Source organism: Camelus ferus, chromosome 23 (genome assembly GCF_009834535.1).
Source record: "Camelus ferus isolate YT-003-E chromosome 23, BCGSAC_Cfer_1.0, whole genome shotgun sequence".
NCBI lineage: Eukaryota > Metazoa > Chordata > Mammalia > Artiodactyla > Camelidae > Camelus > Camelus ferus.
The window spans coordinates 9,351,076-9,373,161 of record NC_045718.1 but is presented as its reverse complement, the minus strand read 5'-3'; the positions used below and the strand labels follow the sequence as shown (position 1 = coordinate 9,373,161).

At 38.6% G+C, this 22,086-nt stretch overlaps 1 protein-coding gene across 2 annotated transcripts in view; it reads left to right on the top strand.

Annotated features, from left to right (window-relative positions):
• The window catches only part of KCNT2 (potassium sodium-activated channel subfamily T member 2), a 284,885-nt gene that overhangs the window by 89,520 nt on the left and 173,279 nt on the right, over positions 1-22,086 (top strand). For both annotated transcript variants that reach the window (XM_006193725.3, XM_006193726.3), the window contains exons 4-7: positions 10,745-10,793; positions 13,170-13,229; positions 19,842-19,916; positions 21,133-21,216. In XM_006193725.3, coding sequence (XP_006193787.1) covers positions 10,745-10,793; positions 13,170-13,229; positions 19,842-19,916; positions 21,133-21,216 — 268 coding nt within the window. The remainder of the gene's footprint in view (positions 1-10,744; positions 10,794-13,169; positions 13,230-19,841; positions 19,917-21,132; positions 21,217-22,086) is intronic.

The following is a 22,086-nucleotide window of genomic DNA, read 5'->3' as shown; positions in this document are numbered from 1 at the left end:
TTCTATTGATTATTTAAATAACTTAAATTATTTAAATAATTAAATTATTAAACTTGCTATATAAGTTTTGAGGTAAAACTGGTAAATAGCATTTTATTAGTTGCAGGCGTAGAACATGGTAATCTGATCTTTGTATACGTGACAAAGTGATCACTACAGTAAATCCAGTTACCTTACGACCGTGCAATCGACCCCCTTTATGCGTTTTACCCCCTTCTCCCCTTCTGCTCTGATGGCTGACAGTCTGAGGGGGGTTTTGTTGTTGTTGTTGTTTTGTTTGGTTAGTTTGTTTTGTCTTTTCATATTCTACATATAAGTGAAGTCATATGGTGTTTGTCTTTCTCTGTCTGACTGACTTCACGTAGCATGATACCCTCTAGGTCTAACCATGTTGTCACACATGTCAACATTTCCTTCTTTTTGTGACTGAATAACATTCCATTTTGTGTGTGTGTGTGTGTGTGTGTGTGTTTGTGTGTGTGTGTATTCTTTATTTATACATCTATCAGTAAACATTTAGGTTGTTTCCATATCATGGCTATTGTAGATAATACTGCAGTTAACATAGGGGTGCATGTATCTTTTTGAATTTTTGCTTTTGGTTTTGAATTAGAGTTTGGGGGGTTTTTGGATAATACCCAGAAGTAGAATAGCTGGATTATATGGTGATTTTATTTTTAATTTTTTGAGGAAGGCCCGCACTATTCCCCATAGTGGCTGCACCAATTTACATTCCCACCAGCAGTGTAAGAAGACCCCCTTTTTCTCCAAAACCTCCCCAACACTTGTTTTTCTTTCTTTTCTTTTTAATAATGGCCGTTCTAACAGGTGTGAGGTGATATCTCACTGTGATTTTGATTTGTATTTTCCTGATAATTAGTAATGTTGAGAAACTTATATATCCGTTGGACATCTGTATGTTTTCTTTAGAAAAATGTCTATCTAGATCCTATGACTATCTTTAATCCATTTTTTTTTTTTTTGGATATTGAGTTGAATGAGTTCTTTATACATTTTGAGCATTAACTCCTTATCAGTATATGATTTGCAAGTATTCTTCCCATTCTAGGCTGCCTTTTCATGTTGTTGATGGTTTCCTTCACTGTGCAGAAGCTTTCTAGTTGAAATAGTCCTGCTTATTTATTTTTGCTTTTGTTGCCTTTTCTTTTGGTGTCAGATTCAAAAATTCACTATGAAGGCCCATGTCAAGGAACTTGCCACCTATGTTTTCTTTTAGGAGTTTTATGGTTTCAGGGCTTACATTCTAGTCTTTAATTCATTTTGAGTTAGTTTTTGTGTTTTCTGTAAGATACTGGTCTAGCTTCACTTTTTGCATGTGTCTTTCCAGTTTTCCCAACACAATTTATTAAGGAGACTTTTACCTGTTGTGTATTCATGGCTCCTTTGTCATCAGCTAATTGACCACATATATGTTATGCACCTCTTTCTGGGCTCTGTGTGTCCTTTTTATGCTAACACCATACGGTTTTGGTTACTATAGCTTTATAGTGTAGTTTGAAATAGGGGAGCATGATGCCTCCAGCTGTGTTTTTCTTTCTTAAGGGGCTTTGGCTATTTGGGGTCATTCGTGGTTCCATAGAAATGTTAAGATTTTTTGTTTTCGTTCTGTGAAAAATGTAACTGGAATTTTGATAGGGATTGTACTGTGGATTCCCCTCAATAGCACAGGCATTTTAACAGTATCAGGTCTTCTGACCTGTGACTACAGAACATCGTTCCGTTTCTCTGTGTCTTGCTCAGTTTCTCTTGTCGATGTCGTACAGTTTTCAGTGTGCAGGCCTTTCACCTCCCTGGTTAGATTTACTTCTATGCGTTTCATTCTTTTTGATGCAGTTGTAAAGGAAGTTGTTTTATTAATTTATTTTTCTGGTATTTCATTATAATTTCTAGAAGTGCACAGATTTCTGTATAGTCATTCTAGGGATCCACAGGAAATTGCTTCCAGGACCCCAGCACAGATACCAAAATCCACGGATGTTCAAGTCCCTTATATATAATAGCATAGTATTTGCATATAAACTATGCACATCCTCCCGTATACTTTATATCATCTCTACATTACTCGTAATACCTAATATAATATAAATGCTATGTAAGCAGTTGCCAGCATGTGGAAAATTCAAGTTTTGCTTTTTTGGAAATTTCTGGAGTTTTTTTCAAACACTTTTGATCCATGGTTGGTTGAATCTGCAGGTGCAGGACCCATGGATAAGGAGGGCCCACTGTATATTGATTTTATGTCCTGCAACTGGGCTGAATCCACTTACTAGTTCTAAAAGTGTTTTTGGTGGAGTCTTCGGGGTTTTCTGTGTGGAGTCTCATGTCATCTGCAAATGATGACTTCTACTTCTTCCTTTCCAGTTTGGATGACTTTGTTTCTCTTCCTCGCCTAACTGCTGTGGCTAGAACTTGCAACACCATGTTGCTAAAAGTGGCAAGAGTGAGCAACCTTGTCTTTCTTCCTGATCTTAGAGGAAAAGCTTTACAACTTTTCAACTTTGAGTATAGTGTTAGCTGTGGGTTTGTTATATATGGCCTTTATTAACTTGAGGTACATTTCTACCATACCCACTTTGTTGACAGTTTTTTTATTTATCATAAATGGATATTGAATCAAAATTCAGTAATGCCTTTTCTGCATCTATTGAGATGATGACATGACTTCTGTCCTTTATTTTGTTTAAGTGGTTAATGTTAGTGGGGTGTTTGACCGTCTCTGCCTCCCTAAAATAAATCTCATTTGCACATGGTTTATGATCCTTTTTAATGTACTGTTGAATTCGGCTTGCTAATATTTTGTTGAGGGTTTTCGCATCTATATTTATCAGGGATGTTGGCCTGTAATTTTCTTTTTGTGTGATTTATTTGTCTGGTTTTGTTGTCAGTGTATCAGGCCTCTAAAACTGAGTTTTAGGAACATTCCCTCCTCTTCAGGTGTTTGGAAGAGTTTGAGAAGGGTTGGTGTCAAATCTTCTTTGAATATTTGGTAGATTTCACCAGTGTTGTCAGCTGGCGCTGGAATATTTTGATCACTACCTCAATCTCCTTGCTAGTAATCAGTCTATTTAGATTTTTTATTTCTATATGATTCAGTCTTGGAAGATTGTATGTTTCCAGTAATTTATCCATTTCTTCTAGGTTGCCTATTTGGCATATAACTGTTGATGCTGGACTCTTATGATCTTCTGTGTTTGTGTGGTGTCGTTACAGGGTCTCTCTCATTTCAGATTTTATTGGAGAGCCTTCTTCTGTTTTTTTTTTCCTTGTTAAATCTAGTTACAGGTTTGACAGTATTTTTATCTTTTGAAAGAACCAACTCTTAGTTTTATTGATCTTTTCTATTGTTTTCTAAGCCTTTATTTCATTGATTTCCACTCTCATCTTTATTATTTCCTTCCTCCTACCAGCATTGTCCTCCGTGTGTTCTTCTTTTTCTAGTTCTTTTAGTTGTAAAGTCAGATTGTTTATTTGAGTTTTTAGGCCTGTATATCTGTGTGAACTCCCCTCTTAGAACAGCTTTTGCTGGATTTCATAGATTTTAGAATGTTGTATTTCCATTTTCATTTGTCTTAAGTATTTTATGGTTTCCCCTTTGATTTCTTTGTTGATCCATTGGTTATTCAGTAGCATTTGTGTTGTTTGTTGTTTGTTTTTTGTTTTCTTAAATCTCCATATATTTGTGATTTATCCAGTTTTCTTCCTGTAATTGATTTCTAGTTTCATGCTTTTGTGGTCAGGAAAGATATTTGGTATAAGTTTAGTCTTCTTAAATGTACTGAGATATGTTTTGTAACCTGACATGTGGCGTATCTGGGGGAGTGTTCCATGTATCCTTGAACATGTGTTTTCTGCTGCTTGTGAATGGAATGTTCTGTGTATACCTGTTAAATCTGTCTGGTCTAATGTGTCATTTAAGGCTGATGTGTCCTGATTTTTGTCTGGATGATCTATGCATTGATATGAGTGGGGAATTGCAGTCAATTTCTCCCTTTAGGTCTGTTCCTATTTGCTTTACATATTTAGATGCACCTATGTTGTTCTCTTCCACCAGATCACTCTGCCACACTCCCTCAGATCCTTTCGCAAAATCAAAATTTTAGTGAAGTCTTCCCCAAACATGCTGTTTAAAATTGTATCCTTCTCACAAGACTCCCTGGAATACTTCTTTTTTTCCCTTTTCTTTTTACATTTTTCTCCATCGCCTTGACTTTTTATACAACAGATATTCCAAGAGGACACGGGGTTATTATTGTCTGACTCCTCAGAGATTCCTCTGCCTGGCGCGGAGAGGACACAGTCGTTATTTATTGCATAAGAAGTGAGTAAATGAAGGTCCTCTTTAATCTGACCTGTGCTCGCCTCACCAGCCTCTCCCTCCAGCCACACTGACCTGCTTGGAGCTCCTTACACACGCTCTGCTTCCACAGACTCTGGGCCTTCGAACATTCGGGTCCCAGTTCTTGGAAGTTTGTTTTCCACTTCTGTCCCTCACCACTCACCCTTTTCAACTTCTCTCAGGACCCCTGGACCAACAGGATGACAATTTATTGGATAAAACCTAATCTGAAGCTCTAAGTTGCCATCATGCCCTGTAGCCCGATTTCGCTCTGGGTTAGGAGTGGTTCCTGGGGATTCTCCCAGCGACCCCCACGTATTTTTATATTTTTGTCACAACACTTAAGACATTGCCCTTGATTTCACTGTTCACTTCTTTGTTTTCTCTGTGCGTTCACCGAGGGTGGGGACCCGGTTGTATTTGCCCCTGTAGCGTTCATACTTTGCATAGGACTTGGTGGGTCAGTGAATGTTACTGAATTCATGGAATTATGCTTAACAGTTTTATTGATAGTGTTAATACAATTTAGACAGTTGGAGATCACTGCCCAGAGACGTCAGTGAGTATGACATTCATTACATTTTCTGTCTATGTGTTATTAAAAATGGTTCACTTTTCAAATCCTTCTGAAAACACACTAGAATTGTTTTTTAAAACTTGGTGATTTATAAATAAAATGTACATTAGGGAGACGTGAGAATCATAAAATGGGACATGATAGAATCCTTCTAAGAGTGAGAGAGTATTGAGGGTGATAGCAGAGTAAAATAATACTTGAAAACATTAAGAGGAGCAAAGTTTCCCATAATTAACCTCAATGCCATATTAGTAAGAATGTTCAGCTGTAATTATAGAGGATATGCATTTGAAAAATCAGATTACTGCAATTAAAAAGCGTAACAAAATAACTCATGGCTCCACTTTGAATACAATGTTCTGTTTAGTTCCCATTGTCGGTGTAGTATTGCTTAATGAAAAACAGCAGGGGCCTTTATGGGCCCAGGCTCTATTTTAAAATAATCAGGCTAATTCGGAGAAGAGATTTATTTAATTAGGGCTCCTGACATAATAAAGCTGCAGATATTTTGTGTTGTTTTGCTTTATTTTTGAGTCCCTTCCAGGAGTCAAAACTGATTTGCAAATGTTACAGGTATGGACAAACGGAAGGACAGGAAGAGAATTTTACTGTTTTCACGTATAAAATTGTGCAAATGGCAAACTCTGATGTACTCACAGTTTATAGTAAATGATTTAAAGGCGTCAGCAAAGGAAACACACCCAGCATGTGGTTTATGAATGTCACTGATTACTGAGCCATCAGCCTTGACCAGTTACCTGCTGCTGCCTGGTGTTCTTCACTGGGTCAAAACTTACACCTCCCTTCCCACCTTAAAAATTGTCAAAGCGATGATGAGTTTTTAACATCACATGATAAAGACAAAGAGGGGAAGCATGTGAACCTACTTATTTTTTATGGTACTTGGATTGACATTTAAAATCAGTGCCTAATAGAAAAACACGGGTGTTGGGTGACGTTCCAATTCCAAAGAGTATTTCTTCTCTAGGGTAACCACTATGAAAAGGAGAAATACAATTCCAGCAGTGTTTTTAAATATCTGATGACCAATAGGATTGAATATCCTAAGGTGGATCTTTTCTTCTGCCGTAGACATTGGTTATAGGTAGATGACAGCTGCTCCAAGCACTCTAGCATAGAGCCTCAAAAGTTCGAAAGAATTTCTTTGTGTACTAGAGTTCAGTGCTGGCGTTCCGAGTCAGTTCCTAGTTCCTAGTGACTCACACACAAACACACACGCAGACACACTATCGCGTGGTAAGTTCAGTGGTATATCCACATGCCACTTTCATTCTGTGGCTGTGTGCTGTCCTAAGACCCAAGGATCCTTTGCAGTCAGCCTGCAGAAAGGTAGAGAGCACAGAGGAGGCTCATACACCTCTTTGGCCAACAAAGGAGTAGCACTGGGGGAGGGTATAGCTCAAAGTGGTAGAGCGCATGCTTAGCATGCACGGAGCCCTGGGTTCAATCCCCAGCACCCCCTCTAAGAATACGTAAACCGACTCACCTCCCCCCACCAAAAAGAAAAAAGGAGTAGCATCCATTTTACTCGTATCTCATACTCAGATCTCATTTGAGAATCCCCTACGTTGTCATACCTCAACACAAAGGCTGAGAAATGCCCTCTTCGGCTGCAGAGTGACTTTTTTGCACACAACTCTATCCCGTGGAAGGGGAAATGAATGTTGATAGAAAGCCACTTCTGCCTCAGCCCACGTGTGTCTGATGGAAAGACTCTGAAAGTCCCCTCTCTCAAAGATCGGTGTCTATTCGTCTCTGCCACAGCCCCGACCGTTGGTGTGAAGTATGCCCGGTGCTTGGAAAGGGCCCAGCTATCGGACAGTCTTCCTCATATACTGTGAAGCCTCTACTGTGCTTCAGAATCCTGGACACACACTGAGTTTTATGTGTCCTTAAAAGCGTGTGCCTAGAGCCACAGCCAGCACTAACTTCTTAGTATTTGTCATGGTGGAGACGGGGTTATTGTTTTCCTCCTGGTTTAGGATATTCCACTTTTGTTCATACAACACAAGCCTGCCTTCTGTGTTTGGAGCTCTGCCAACCTGAGTTCGTCTTGAGCTGTGACCCACGAGTTTTTGTTTTTTTTTTTTTTTTTTTACATTTGTACATTTGTGTTTATTTTAACTATTACAATGCTGGTTGACAAGTTGAAAAAAGAAGATAGCGTAAAAAAAACCACCCAAATCCCACCACCCAAAAATCCTCTCCAGATCCTCTTCTGCAGGTACATATGCAAACACTGTTTTCATTATAAAGTCGAGATCATGTTTTACATTTAGAGGCTTCTTTCCTTATTTAAATTGAGGTATCATTTACATAAAGTGGAATATATAGCTGTTAAGTGTACCTTTTGAAGTATAGTCAGTTTACAGTGTTGTGTCAAGACCCACAAGTCTTTGATGTCAGTTCTGACCCACATGTCGACCCTGTTACTTTCGTGTGTTTACTAGATGCTTCATTCTTCTGGTTAACATACTCCCCCCTCCCCCCGACCTCCACCTCTCCTGCCAAAACAGTTCTGACATTGTCAACAGCCATTCTCTTCCCTTTAGGAGAGGTATTTATTTGCCATAAATAAATATGCTGTGAAGCGCGGCTGGGGCAGCACGTTAGGAATTTTCCATATTTAACGTCTACAGCAGACGTTATTTCCATTGCTTGATGTGGCTCTAGTTTTCCTAGTGATGCTTCCAACGTGATTTGTATCTGTAGCGCTAGGTTCATTTAGAATAACTGAACAATGTACATTTGCTTTTGTTGTTTTTATATATTTTTATAATTTAAAAAAGTGAAATTCATTTTATTTTTATGATTTTAGAAATGGTTCATGGCTGCTACCATATAAATACACAGGGCAAGGCAAAGGGAGCAAAAGTTACCTAAAATCTCAATACCTGGAAATAAGTATTTTTAGTCTTTTGACCACCAATCTCTCGTGCATTCTCTTTCAGTAGACACTTACACGTACGACACACTCATGCTGATGCGGTTAGGGCCGTGTTCTACGCGTTGTTTCCATCAGTGACTTTTTTCTTGGTGGTGATGTCTTTGCTTTTGCTGGTGAGGAGGCTCCTTTAACTCTCCTGTTGTTGGCTTGTCAGGGAGACTCTGGTTATTTCCTGCTATAAATAAGGCTGCAGAAAATCTTTCTGAGCAGGCTTTCTTTCCCCCGAGTGCTTTCTTTGTCAGTGGGATGGAAGCCTCATTTAGAATTAAATCTGGCAGCTAGTTTACCTTCACCTTCATTGATTTTGGTGATTCTCTGGGGATGTGCAGATCAGATCCCACGTTCTTTTTTTAGTGGTAAGTCTATTTTATGCAGGAGTTTGGGGCACTAGCTTTTTAGTAGAATGTGTACATCTTCCTTTTATGGATTTATTCAATTTAGTGCCTAGTCAATGGGTGTAAAAGACAGCTTAACATTGGCGATCTCACTTCACATTGAAATGTACATATTAGAGTTCTGTAAATATGTTTTTTAAGGATTATGAAACCTATCCCATATCTTTTATCCAAAAAAATTTTTCTTCAAAGCCTTATTTAAATTTAAAGACTCTATGATCTTTCAAGACCTATTAAAACAATGTCAGATCAAAGAAAATACCGTTAGTTTGACAGTTAGCTTTTAGTGAATCAGTGTTAATTGCCAATTTCCTTTTGAGAATCCTCTCAAACTTCTGACTTACGATGTATTTTTTAATTTTACAGAGATTGCTATCGACTTAATTTTTTGTAGTTTTTGTAGCACCCTGTTTCTCTCAAAACCATGTATATAATACACCCCACTTCATTCCTGCATTCCTTACTTAGTTTTGGTCTGATTTCTCAAAAGGCACTGAGGATATACGAGAGATGTGTTCTGGAAAGGACAGTGTTGCTGAGTTCACCATTCACGTCTTGCCTTTCCTGGCACCATCCATCTGTTCTTACGGAACGCCCAGCCTGCTGTAGGCATGTTCTTGGAAAGACAGTAGGACCATGACGATGAGTGAAATAGACATCCTACTCCATCCTGTGGAACTTCTGCAGTTTAGTGAGGAGACAGCTATTAAAGAAATACACTTACCAATAAATACAAGGTTACAACCGAGATGAATGGCTGGAGAGGTGTGGGGCGTGACATGGCCTGAGAGATGAGCTGACCATGTTGATCAAGGGGACACCGTGAGGAAGGTTTCCCTGAGGGAGGTGGAGCTGGGAGCTCTCGGATGGGGGAGGGGCATGGGAAAAGTGCCGTGATAAGAAGGAGCATTTCACAATTGACTAAGTCTGAGGATGCCAGGTTAAGAATATCGGTCCTTACCTTATTAACAAGTGTTCAGTGTCAGTACCCAGTGGAGTGGTGAGATCTATCACGCATTTAGAAGGAATCTGTGTCATTGTAACTTGGAGAAAAAAATGTAGAAGGCAAAAGGAAGTGGAGGGTCCCAGTTGGTAGGTTTTTTTAAAGGGTCCATTTGCAAAAGAAAACGGTAATTTAGATTAAAATAGTTGTGGTAGTGGAGATGAAGAAAGGTAGGTAAATTCTACAAATCTTTGGTGGGAAGAAATGAGAAGGTTTGGTGACTCATGTGTTTAATATTTACAAATAAAGGAGAGGAAAGCGTCTAAGATGACGCCTAACTTTCTGGCTAAGCACACACAGTGGAATTCGGTGCTGTTTACTGAGATGTGGAAAACAGGGAGGACCAGTTTTGGTGAGAAAGGTCACAGGTTTGGTTCAGAGCACTTGAAGATGCCAGTTACCCAGAGAGATGGTACATTCTGGAATTACAGGGTACTTCAGTCTAATACACTAGGTAGTTCCTTTGAATAGTCTTCTGAAGTTTACAATCCTGTTCAGAACAAGAATTTTAAAGAGTTTATTGCTCTTTGTTTTTGTTTAATATGTTACCAAAAAAAAAATGATTCAAAGGTTTAAAAATACATATTCTTTTACGGGATTCCTCGACTATTTCATAACTATAAGGAGTGAGTAGGCTTTGTTCCGCCTTGTATGTTTTTATTTGCATTTGGGGGCAGCGCGGTACAGCTGTTTCCGTCTTTTCTGGAGTAGAATGCGTTTCTGTGAATGACTAGTGTTTGACGCCACCGCACACCGCGTGATGCAGGCCAGGGTAAGGTATAAACAGTGAAAGCTCTAGTAGAAAACTAGAGTGCCTGGTGTTCTTTGCAGAGTATTCACGATTTTTAACATCAGAGATAAGAGTATTTTTAAGAGACGTGTAAGAACAGTTACTCCCTATCCTGCGTAATGTTTTATGCTAACCGCAGTCACAGGGCTTTTGGTGGTACATTAAATATTTTCTGAAAATCCAAATCTGAAGTATTAATGTGCTCTACCCTTTGAGTTATGACTTTTTTTTTCTGATTACTTACACTGTTGAATTTGTATTGCCGAAATATTGTGTTAAATATAACGAAATCTTAGAGTTTATGGAAGACCCTTAACTGACATTTCCGTGAAGTGCTGATTAGCAAGTGGTCTGGGGTTTTTCCCTCCCACCATCATCACTCCTTAAAAAAGGGCCCATTATCTTTTCTTACATGATTAACATGAGACCTGAAAACAAAATTAAAAAGGTTTGTTCTTTTTTCCCCCTGGAATAGAATTAAATATTATCAAAAAGAAAATTGAAGCAATATCAAGTTTATTTATTTCAGTTTTGATATTTTCTTGTCTTTTTGTGCTAACAACATTTTAATATTTCCAACTCTCATCAAAAAATTTAAAATGAATGCTTTTTTTCGCTTAAAGAAAAACTGATCTCATATCTTTCTTTTCACAGGTCTCATATCTTTTGGGTGAACAGAAGTCTGCCTTTATGGGGCTTACAGGTTAGGTACAATTTTTTTTATTCCTGGATTTATTCATATTTTAGAGAGAAATATTACCACTGGGGAGAAAAGTACTATTAAAGATGAGTTTTGCTGTGTTGTTTAATTAACCTTGATGCACATCTTAGACTAAAGTTTTTATCCCTTTCTTCACAGTTTGCTGAGTCTTGCATTCTGCCTTTTGAGAATTTCCTCATGATCAGGATTGGACTTCAGAAAGCTTTTGAGGGTGTGGAGAAAACCAAAGTGAACCAGTGCTTTAAGGCACAACGCTTTCCCCCAACTAAAGTATTAGGTTCTATAACCTTTGAAAAATTAATCAAAAGCCCACAAGCATGTTTGCTTTTTTTTTTTTTTAACCTTATGCTCTCAATGTCTGGACCATGGTAGAATCTCGATAAAGAAGTGTTAAATGATAAACGAACGAATGGCTCGCATTACCAATAGCAGGGGCTTGGTCCCTAAGCGGGTAATGTTGTCGGTAAAACTAGAAGTGTGCCCCGGTGTGACAGGCTTCTCGGACCACCAGTGAGGAGACGGGCCAGAGAACAGCCGGCCTGGCTTAGGTGGTGGCCTTCGTCCCCCAGCGGCTTCCTCTGTGTCTCGCGTTGCTCCTTTTTCTGTTGAATTTCATGCCCAGCAGACTTCTCACAACTTCCCATCTCCTCTGCTCCTGTCTCTTTCCTGCTGAGACGTTTTACTTGTTATTTTTTCAAAGTAAAAATTATTCAAAGAGTGGAGTCTCTAATTAGAGATTGGAGGACAGTGGAGTCTGGAAGAAATAGGACTGCTAAGACCCACTGTTTGTAAACAACCTTTAAAATGCTTTACAATCAAATGTTTGTTTTGTCTTTTAATGTCAGGATGGTTGTGAGGTCTGCACATGTTATATGCAATAATGAATTATTTCCGTTATGTGCGCATTGTGATCTTAACTATGAAATCAAGTTTTTACTAGATCTGGATATTGCATATTTTATTGAAGTCACGTTGTGTTTTATGTTTTTATGTTTTTTTTTTTTTTTACACTGGCTTTCATTGCAGTGTCCTTAATTTACAGTTAACCCTTTCCAAATATTTCAGGGTTCACTAAAAACGCAGTTTTTTAAATCTCTGAGCTAGATTCCTGTATTCTCCATCAGTGAGGTGCACACTTGTAAATAAGTTAATATTTTTATGAATAGTTATGTATGACCTTGAAATATATTTTGATCTATTCCAATTGCTTTGATCCAATAGTGATGGTTTTAATGAACAATAATACTCATTTTCAAATAAGATTTGGAGTAATTCATGCTAAAACCGTCCTAGAGATCCTCCAACACGGTGGACTTCTAGAAAAGAAGTACGGATGATTATGATTTAGAGAAATCCAAGAAGTGCAGATTTTCTGTCCTAACAACGTGTGGCTACTGTATACACTTGTGGACATATTTTACTTCTATTGTCATGAACTTATGTGTTGTTTTAATTGTCCTTATGTCTTCATATTCACTTAAATCAAACCTTTCATTCCAACAGGAGTCAATTTAAATCTCCAAGGTATCTGGCTTTCTCATGCAGATTGACTTAAATCTCTCAAATTTGTAAACAATATGTTTGGTTTCCGAGTTAATTCTTGTCTAGGCTTGTTTTGATTATATTCATCTACCCTAGAAAACTTAGAGTTGTGACACAAGATAGGTTGGATGTCTTTACTAGTGACTTTTTCTGTGGCCATCGGGGCGTTTTGGTAGTTCAGCCCTGAAAATCGTGTCTGGAGTAGAGAGTCTAGAGAACGGCGGATCTAGGAGGGTGCAGGACGCGCACTTCCAGCTGCAAATGGGGGGCTGGTTACAAAGCCCCTTCCCTGTAAAATCTGAATGTGTCTCGAAGTGCTGACATGGCCTGTTTAGTTTAGTGTGCAAGGATGTTGCTGTTTCATTTTGTTTCAGGTGGGTGACGGGACGGAAAATACCATTCAGCTCTGAGCTTGTGTTTTCTCTTCTGAAGGGAACCGCTCTTTTTGGTGGCTGTGCTGGAGATGGTGGTGGCTTTGCTGGGAGAGAGTGTTATTTATGGTGGGGTTGTTGTGAGTGATTGTGTGTTAAGAATACACACACAAAAGAACCTCATTGCAAGTTCCGGCCAGTCTGACTATTCTAGTCTCACTTTTACATAAGTGAAAAAAAGATTTATTGAGGAGTGTTAGAGAGTACCTGGGACAGCCTGCTGCCTACCACCTGTGCATAGGAGGTGAAGTGGCACATGACGCCTCCTAGATCATACACACACACACACGTATATGCAGATATTTATAAAATTAATAGTATTGCAATCAGAATATAGATTTCAATTTTGTGGCTTTTTCTCATTAAGGTACAATTTGTATTTTAGGTTTCGGTGGCACTGATCAGTCTCTTTGAAACAATACTCCTTGGTTATCTCAGTTATAAGGTAAGTTACTTTCATTAGAAGTTTTCTGCTGATAGAACACATTACTATCATTTACCCAGTATTCCTCTATTTGTAATTTGTGCTCTGGAGATAAAGCAAGCTCTTCTTAAAGCACTTTAATTATTTTGGACCTCTCCGTTATGTGATAAAAAGCTGTGGTAATACAGTAGTGTCTTCCTTGGTGGTTTAAACATACTTTGCTGATTCCTCTGGGCTAATATACCCATTATATGCATGCTCAAATGGAACGGTTTGGCTTTTTGTTGTTCTTAGCCTCTTCCCCTAATCTTTACAAAAAAACACTGAAGGAGAAAAACACGTCTGTGAGGAATTATTTTAATGGATTCCCTTAATTTTTGGCAAAGCTTAGTTGGCTAACCCAATTTAACAAATGTTTATTGAGCTGCTATTTGATGAAGAGGGCCACAGTGTGCTTTCTTCTTTTCTCAATGAGTTTACAATACAGAAAGGGGGGGTGGGCAGGAGAAGATTACGCAGATAATCATAATATGAGGCAGAACAATAGGTGCTTCTCGTGAGGCGCAGATGAAGTCTGGTGGGGGTTCACAGAGAGCGGTCGTATCGTGGGGTGAAGAGAAGGCACTTGACTGATTTGAGCAGAGTCCTTGAAACGATGATGTCAGTAAGGAAAGATGAAAAGGCAGAACAATGGGGATTTACAGAATTAGCGAAGGCATAAAAGAAGGAATGTGCACATACAACTGGGAGAATTACTGAGTATTTAGGTTTGGGCAGAATCTGGGGTGTCTGGGGAGATGCTGGTGGAAAAGCTTGGGGCAGCGTCGTGGAGGAATTGCGTAGCAGCATATGGTGGGGAGTTGACGCAGGGCAGTGAACGGGCGGTTCTTTGGTTGTTACTTATAGTTAAGGTTTTGGCTGCGTGAAAGGAATAAAGAGATGCCGTGCAAGATAAATCATGAAGAGCGAAACCAAGAGATGAGGAGATGAAAATGTCAAATATAATTTTAAGATTTTCTAAATCTGAACGGCTGGGGACATGGCAGTCAAACCAAGAAAAAAAACAGATTGGGGTCGAGATAGAGGGAATCATGGAAATGGCTCTGGAAATGATGAATTTGAGGGATCTTTGGGCAAACGAATGGATGTGACATGCAGACAGCTGCAGATGAGAATCTGGGACTTGCTGGGGAGGTTTGTTACTGGCAGTCATTGTCCCAGAGATGATGAGAAAAGCACGCAAGTCCATTAAGAACGGGCAGTAACCAGTGGAGAAGCGAAGACCCGTGTTAGTGAGGATGCGTATCGTGGCTGTTGGAAAAACCGAGTGATCAGGGAAGACAGAAGAACAAGATGAGAAGGGCAGAGGGTCGTTGGAATGGTTGTCACGTTCATCACGAGTTTTCAGTTCACAGTTTGTATCAGCAAGGGTGCTCAAGATTTTGAGGGGGTTCTTATCTAGCATATAAATTTCTCACTGTGTAACGCAAGGTTTTGAAGATAACATCCTCTAGACTTCTTTTAAATCCTAAATTTAGGGCAAGAAGTCTTTACAAACTTTCACTTTTTCCTTTGGCTTCATTTGTTAAATTCCATTAACTCCACCCAAAGAACATAATGCCAATATCTAACAAGGTGAGATTGATGGTAGAAAAGATTGAGTGCTTTCCAAAAAAATGTTCATGGGTTGATTTAATATTTATGACAAAAATAGGATGTTAACAGTGTCTAAGGAAGAGAAGTGTAACGTGAACGCATGTGAACTATGGCGAGTTTAGTAAGAAGCTCGAAAAAGGCTGTTGGGTTTACAATTTAGGGGATCATTTGTTTTTCACCCATAAGAGGCCAATTTGGATGGAGTACAATTGAGAATAAAATTGTCAAATGAAGAATGTTGATTGCCCGCTACAGGAGCTCTGTCAAAGTAGTAGAATGAGGCGGAAGATTGTGCTCATGATGGTAAAATTCTGCATCATTTAAAGAGATCAAGTCAAGGGGGCAGGAAAAAATGATGCGTGAAGCAAGGTTTATAAAAAACAAGGATGAGCTAGAGCAGGAGGCTGAGCAGTACTAATTAGCCCTGGATGCATTCTGTTCATTTCAGAGCACACGAGATGGAGAACGGAGCGTGAAGGAATATTTTGAGAAGGGAAACTAAAAGGACTCGCACAGGAGTCACTCAACCCTAAGTTACCTGTGGTGGGCAGTGTAGACTGAGATGTTGAGGAGGGACCTGTTCATGGCCTATTCGTACACCTTCTTGTCAAAATAGGGCTCTGTAGATATGTACTGACCGACGAATCTGGATTTTGGATACCTGGAAAATAAAATAAAAATCGAGTAAATTAATATCCAAGAAGTTATCTTCTAAGTTCCTTGGCGTTCAAGTATGTGATGAATGTTGAATGTGATGTACAAAAAAGTGACATGCTAAACATTTAGGCATGTGGGTGTTTTTTTGGTAAATTAATGAAATCTGTTCCACTTGTACGAGCGTGTGTACGAATACGTAAACTGGCCAAAATATTAATCTGCATTTAGGAATGTATTTGCTCCAAATTCTAACTAAAAAGTAGTATGAAATTTACTTTGGCACTTTGCTCCTAGTCATTTAAAAAACACAGATTCAAGATGGAATTAGAATTTTCCATTCTAATTATATGGTGCTGACATCTATAATTAATTAATTGCTGCCATTTATGAAATGAGTGCAAAGCAGTACAAGACCCACTAGGCAGAGCTGGATGATGTCTGATATTTTCATTCTGACCTTCCTAGACATTAGTGTCTTGGATGGAGGAAAGGTATGTGGTAGTCGAGTCCTGTGTGTTACAACAAAGGATAAAAAGGACGGTGTTACAACCTTCTAGCCTTATGATTCAGTTGAATTTGTGAACTCTTGATCCCCTCAGTAGATTGCTGGATAAATTTTTTGGAATGACTGGATTAAATAGTTGATCACTATTTATGGCATACATATAGGGCAAATTCATATCACAGGTGAGGTCCTTCTCTCAAGTTAGGCCGTTAAGAACAATTGTAGACAGGTGCACAGAAATGGATACTGTATTGGCAGCGGCATTCACTCCTCGTATTGCTCTTTGGTACTTTTCATTCTGAAATATCAATAGTAATAGCAAATCAACATCCACTTTCCTCCTGTTTGTTTACATATGTATAGATACGCACAGTTAACGTACGTATTTACCGATGCAGCATAGACGTATACGTGCAATATTGAACAATAAATCTAATACATTAGTCTGCAAGCACATTATAGTTCTTACAGTTGGACCTTCCAAAACAAGCATGATTTAATCTTTAACAATTAAAAAGGTTTAAACTATCATGGAGACTAGCTTTTGAAAATGTAAGACTAATGCGTAAAAGCAAAACGAGCCCAGACTCTTTAGAGCATGTGTTGAGGTCAGCAGGTCGTAGTTGACAAAAACCCCTGACATCCGTTTATTTTGTCCTCCCTCGTACGGAAGTGCGGGTCTGAATTAGACCGCCAGTCCCGCTCATGTCAGAGCCGCCTGGGGAGACGGCCATGGGGGCTGCTCAACAGGAAAGTTCTTATTCTTCTGTCACCATAAACACCTTCTGTGTCTTTAACAACTGCTTCCAAAGTAGAACTCTGTTCATACACACACGTTCATTAAATCAAAAGGAAACAAAAACACACCCTGGCATCATTGCCAAGCCTCTGAAGACAAAAAATTTGATACATCTAGCAGGCTTCTGTTACATCTACAATTGTGTTCTCTATAATCACTTTATAAAAAAGCAGCAATTCTGAAATTTTAACATCATGGTGGGCTTATTTCTGGGAAAGAGCAGAGGACCTGGCTCCTAGATACCAGGAATTCCACTTACCATGCTGTGGAAATGGTCAATCTAAATGTTGTTAAGTTTACACTTAGAAATACAAAATACGACCGGACTGCCGTAGGGTTACTGCGTGAGCTTTGCAAATGTTAGCCACTACATATAAAAATAGATAAAAAAAAAAAAGTTTCATCTGTATAGCACAGGGAACTATATTCAGTATCTTATAATAACCTTTAATGAAAAAGAATATGAAAACGAATATATGTATGTGTATGCATGACTGGGACATTGTGCTGCACACCAGAAACTGACACATTGTAACTGACTGCACTTCAGTCAAAATAAATAAATAAATAAATTCATTGAAAGAAAGTAAGTTATCCATCTTTTTGGTTAAATATTTTAAATAGATATTCTTAATATTAGAGAAGAAAGTGTTCTTTAAAAGCCCCTTGTTCCAGCCTGGGCTGACAGCAACTAAATGAGCACAAGTCTTATGATTTTTCAAGTGCTTTTTAGACTTAACCGAGATCACAGTTCCAAACTGGCACTTTCTTTTATGATAAAAGTAAAAGCCTGGTGCATTTTAGAAAGTCACCTATTTTCCTGCATTTTTATTGGTTAAGGAAAGTTACATCTGTATCAAATGTTGTAGGATGGTTAGATTAAGGTGTATATTTTCCTGAATTCTGTCAATAAGAAGAAATCCAAGAGTTCTCCCACTTAGAACAGATAAAGCTACTTCTTACAAACTTTTTTTTTTCTTTAAGAAGTTACCTTTCGGAAGAAGAGTAATGCCTTTCATCTCCTTCGGGAAAATAAGATTAAGTGAAACAGGTATTTACCTTAATTTTGAAAGACATGTGCCTGCCTTTTGGGTGCTGTTTCACACTTTAAACGTAGTGGTGCCCTCTGCACGTGTGCGTTCTTTCTTCATCATAATTGCTTTTATCCTGTGGATTTATATGATGTAGGCCCATTGGGACTCCCTCACAACCAGTGCCACTTTGGGATAATTTCTGTATTTATTTTTCATCAGCTAATTTTAGGGGAGGTAGTTTATGAATATATCTTTAAGTTCAGGAGACAACTTGAGATCTTAGGATTAAAGCTAATGAATATAGCCGAAAAACATAGATTTATTTTTAGCAATGAGCACACAGCCTCCCTGTAGAATTTTAGATTGTGAAAATTCGTCCTCAGAGGGAAGTTCATCATTTGCCACATCACAGACATGCACAGACACACACACTTGCTTCGCTCTGAATCAGCAGCAGCGTGTTTGGCATGATGCAGTTAAAGTTTTTATTTAGGACCGTCAGGCTGTCAAGGACTGTGCTGGGAACAGCGCAAGGAATCCTGAGCTAAACTCATCTGAAATTTCATGAAATTTAAAATCAAGTATTGATTAAACATATCAATACAAACTCTCAAGGTTCCATTTCCCCTTCAGGTACCCTGCCCGCCTGAGTGTTAACTCTTCACCTGGCCCTGAGTTGCATTCTTGAGAGTCTGTTTCTGGTTCCCCCAAAATAAATGCCTCTGTCTTAGCCTTGGCACAAATGTAGCATGTGTTCATCTCAGCCCTCTTTCTCTTTGCTCTGCTGTTTCTTTGAGGTGTTTAGGCACCAGCCAAATACAGTCCCTGTGTCTGAGCCCAGCTCCCTGACTTCCAGGTGACGAGGGAAGTGTGGCAGACCCTACCCAGGGTCTCTGCACGGAGGAGCTCTCCTTGCTTGCACGTCTTCCACCTGCTCCCCCCACTGCTTCTATGCGGCCTGCAGATGGGTGATGAGCCAGTGACAGCAAAACCCATGGCCTACTACTTTAGCACACGGACGATGGCCCATCGAGAACTTGCTTTGCGAAGTGGAGATGTTTTCCATCACTGCAATGTTTTAAGCCTTTGGGACCTCAAGAAAAATAGAGAATCCCAATGCTATAGCCAGTATCATAAAATAATTCGAAATTGAAGGGGGTCAGATTTCAAATTGCCTTTCCAATAAGTAGTTTTTTTCTCATAGAAGAATACACTAGCTGAGGAAGTTCTGAGTTCTTTTTCGCTGGCTACTGTTCAGGGAAGTTTCAGGGGTGACCTCTTAGTCAGTGCAGGTACCCAGAGAGGCACAGTGAGAAGGGCCTGTGCTGGTTTTAATGCTCTGATGTCACCTTGTTGAAATTATTATTAATTTGTGAATAAGAGGCCCTGTATTGTCATTTTTCCCTGGGCCCCACCCATTATGTAGCCAGGCTTGATTAATACTGTTGTGTGATGTGGGTTGGAAGATTAGAATCTAGATGGTTGAAAAAACTCTTCCCTTATGTTTTATTAATCTAAAAACTATGTTAATTCCAAGGAGCATTCTTAAGTGTGTGTGTTGGCAAACTATTTAATGTGCTTTACAGTGTGTGAATGTAATTATAATAGCAAAGGAAAAATTAAGATTGAGTCACTTTTTCATTGATTCTGTAAGGTTTTTTAATGTGTTTTATTAACTACTAACATTATTAACTACTAACTTTTCTTCCATGAAATAATACATGATTAAAATGTGTTACGTGCAATATACGAGGATTACTATCAACATCTGTTTTACTTCTTAAACTTATTACAAAGTTGAGAGTGCATAATTACATTTAGTGAAATAATCTCTCAAGGTCATTGCTACATTTCTAAGTAACGATTTGGCATTCTAATAACGTAAGCATCCTTGCTGCTAGAGGAATTCTGATGCTGTCTTTTTCTCTTTTAATGGGATTCAGGATAATTGACTTTCACTTTTATTCATTCTTTCTTCGAAGGGAAACATCTGGGAGCAGATTTTACGAATACCCTTCATCTTGGAAATAATTAATGCGGTTCCCTTCATTATCTCAGTAAGTCCTAACAGAATCTTTAAAAGAAATAGTTTTGTTGTTAGATTTAAGTAAAGTCTTTAAGTACTAATAAATAATATATTAACTCAGATGAAAGAATTTAAGCTTTCGTTAGAATCATGGTATTAAAAAAATAAATAGAAAAATCAGTTGGGTAAGTGGGTTGTGAAATTAAGTGAAAACTAATGAGACTTAGTAGAATAGCAAAATGAAATGCTTTTCAGAAATATATGCTCTAGAAGGGCCATTTAAACAAGTATCAATATTGTCTAAACAGATGAGAAATTAATCACTCCATTTCTTGTGTATATTGTGGAATTAAGAAAAAATAGAAACCAAGTAGAACCAAGTATTTATAGAAGTTTCTCATGCTGAGAATATATTTCTCTCTCATTTAACCACAGGATTTACTAAGTCCAATTCTCTTTAATAAGAAAGTTGCCAACAGCCAGACCACCAGCAGTTTGCTCCTTTATCAGAGCACCGTGGGGTACCGGTTCCACGGTGAACCTGTTCACCTCCAGTCCCAGGAGTATGTGACTGACACTTCCCCAGGGCAAAATTAGGTTTCCATCTCTATTTGATAAGGTTATAGTAATGTCTGTCGGGAATATGTTTTCTAACACTTTTTATGTATTTGAGTTTTATTTGGAATATTATGAATATAAGTCTATATTACCTGAGGGCCCTGCTCACTTCTGACAGTTATTCTGAGTGATTTATCTCAAGGAGTGACTGGCACTCGATTAAATGACAGGTTCACTGCATATAATTCCAGTTGAATACGGTTCCCCAATGTATTTTGCATCTGCAGAGAATGAGTGGTAATATTATTAAGAGATAAAATTCTGTCTCCTCGTTCTTACTTTTCACCTCAAGTTGCAGGAAGGAGGTGGTGTCTGCCGTAAACTGTCACGCTAAAAGACTCGCTGATGGAATTATCAGTTATTTCTCTCTGACAGCTGGCGAGAGCTGATTGTTTTCTTTCTGCTTCTACAACAATTTTCCAAAGAATTTTTCCTTAAGTAAGACTTAGACAGTGAATAAAAGGATCCCATCTGCTCCTGGCATTTCAGTAATCGTATAAAGTATTTGCTGCACATTTTAAATCATTTCATTGTCTTGAATAACCTATTTCTGTTTCGCATTTCTTCTCAGTTTGCTGGATGTGATCTCTTGCTCTGAGAGAAAAGTTTAGTTTTGATTTGTTTTCCAGATATTCTGGCCTTCCTTAAGGAATCTGTTTGTCCCAGTCTTTCTAAATTGTTGGCTTGCCAAACATGCCTTGGAAAATATGATTGTAAGTATAAATGTGAAGTGCAAAGACAAAAATATTTTTCAACCCTTCATTGTTTCTTACTTAATTAAAGTGATATGTTGCATAAATGTTGAAACTAATAGACCTTAAGTCTGTTTCTGTCCTAATGAGAATGAAAAGTGGTGAAATGTCCATATTGCCAAGTCATTACCTTTGTGAGGCCTTTGAGCTGGGAATCAAAAATAATTCAGATGTTCTAAATATCACCAAGCAGTAGCTAATTGTTATTTGAACTGGTCCAACCAATGAGCCCATCTTCTGAGGACAAACAGCTTTCCCTTCCAAGGCAATCTGTTGGTGGATGTAATGGGACCCTTGGTTTGTAGGATTCAAGGGGTAATACTGAGCTGTTCTTTTCAGATTTTTCTGCCACTACCCCATGACTTCTACCCACCACCCCCAAACCTGTCAGGGTGCTCTTAACTGTAGATGGTCTCACATTCCATACAGATCTGTGGGGTTTTGCAAGGCCCTGTGTTGGAGCCGGAATGTCCTTATTTAAAGTCACCTTTTTAGATTTAGATGATTTGGTTTGTGAGTGAATGTTAGGAGGGAGAAAGGGAAGCAGAAAGTAAGAGATGCTGGACTCAGAGATGCGCCGCAGGTGCGTTTTGCCTGAGCTGACCCTGTTTGGAAGGACTGATCTATGACTGTGACCAACATCTCTGTACTGTAGGCTGCATACTTACGGGGGATCTGTGAGACACTTGCTATTTATTCTACAAATGTTGATATCAGTCCACTATATGATAAGCAAATGATTTAATTCCTTTGCTAACTTCTTCATCTTCAAAAGAGAATAAAAGTATCTGCATAAGGCTTGCTGTGAGAATTAAATGAAACTTTATGTAT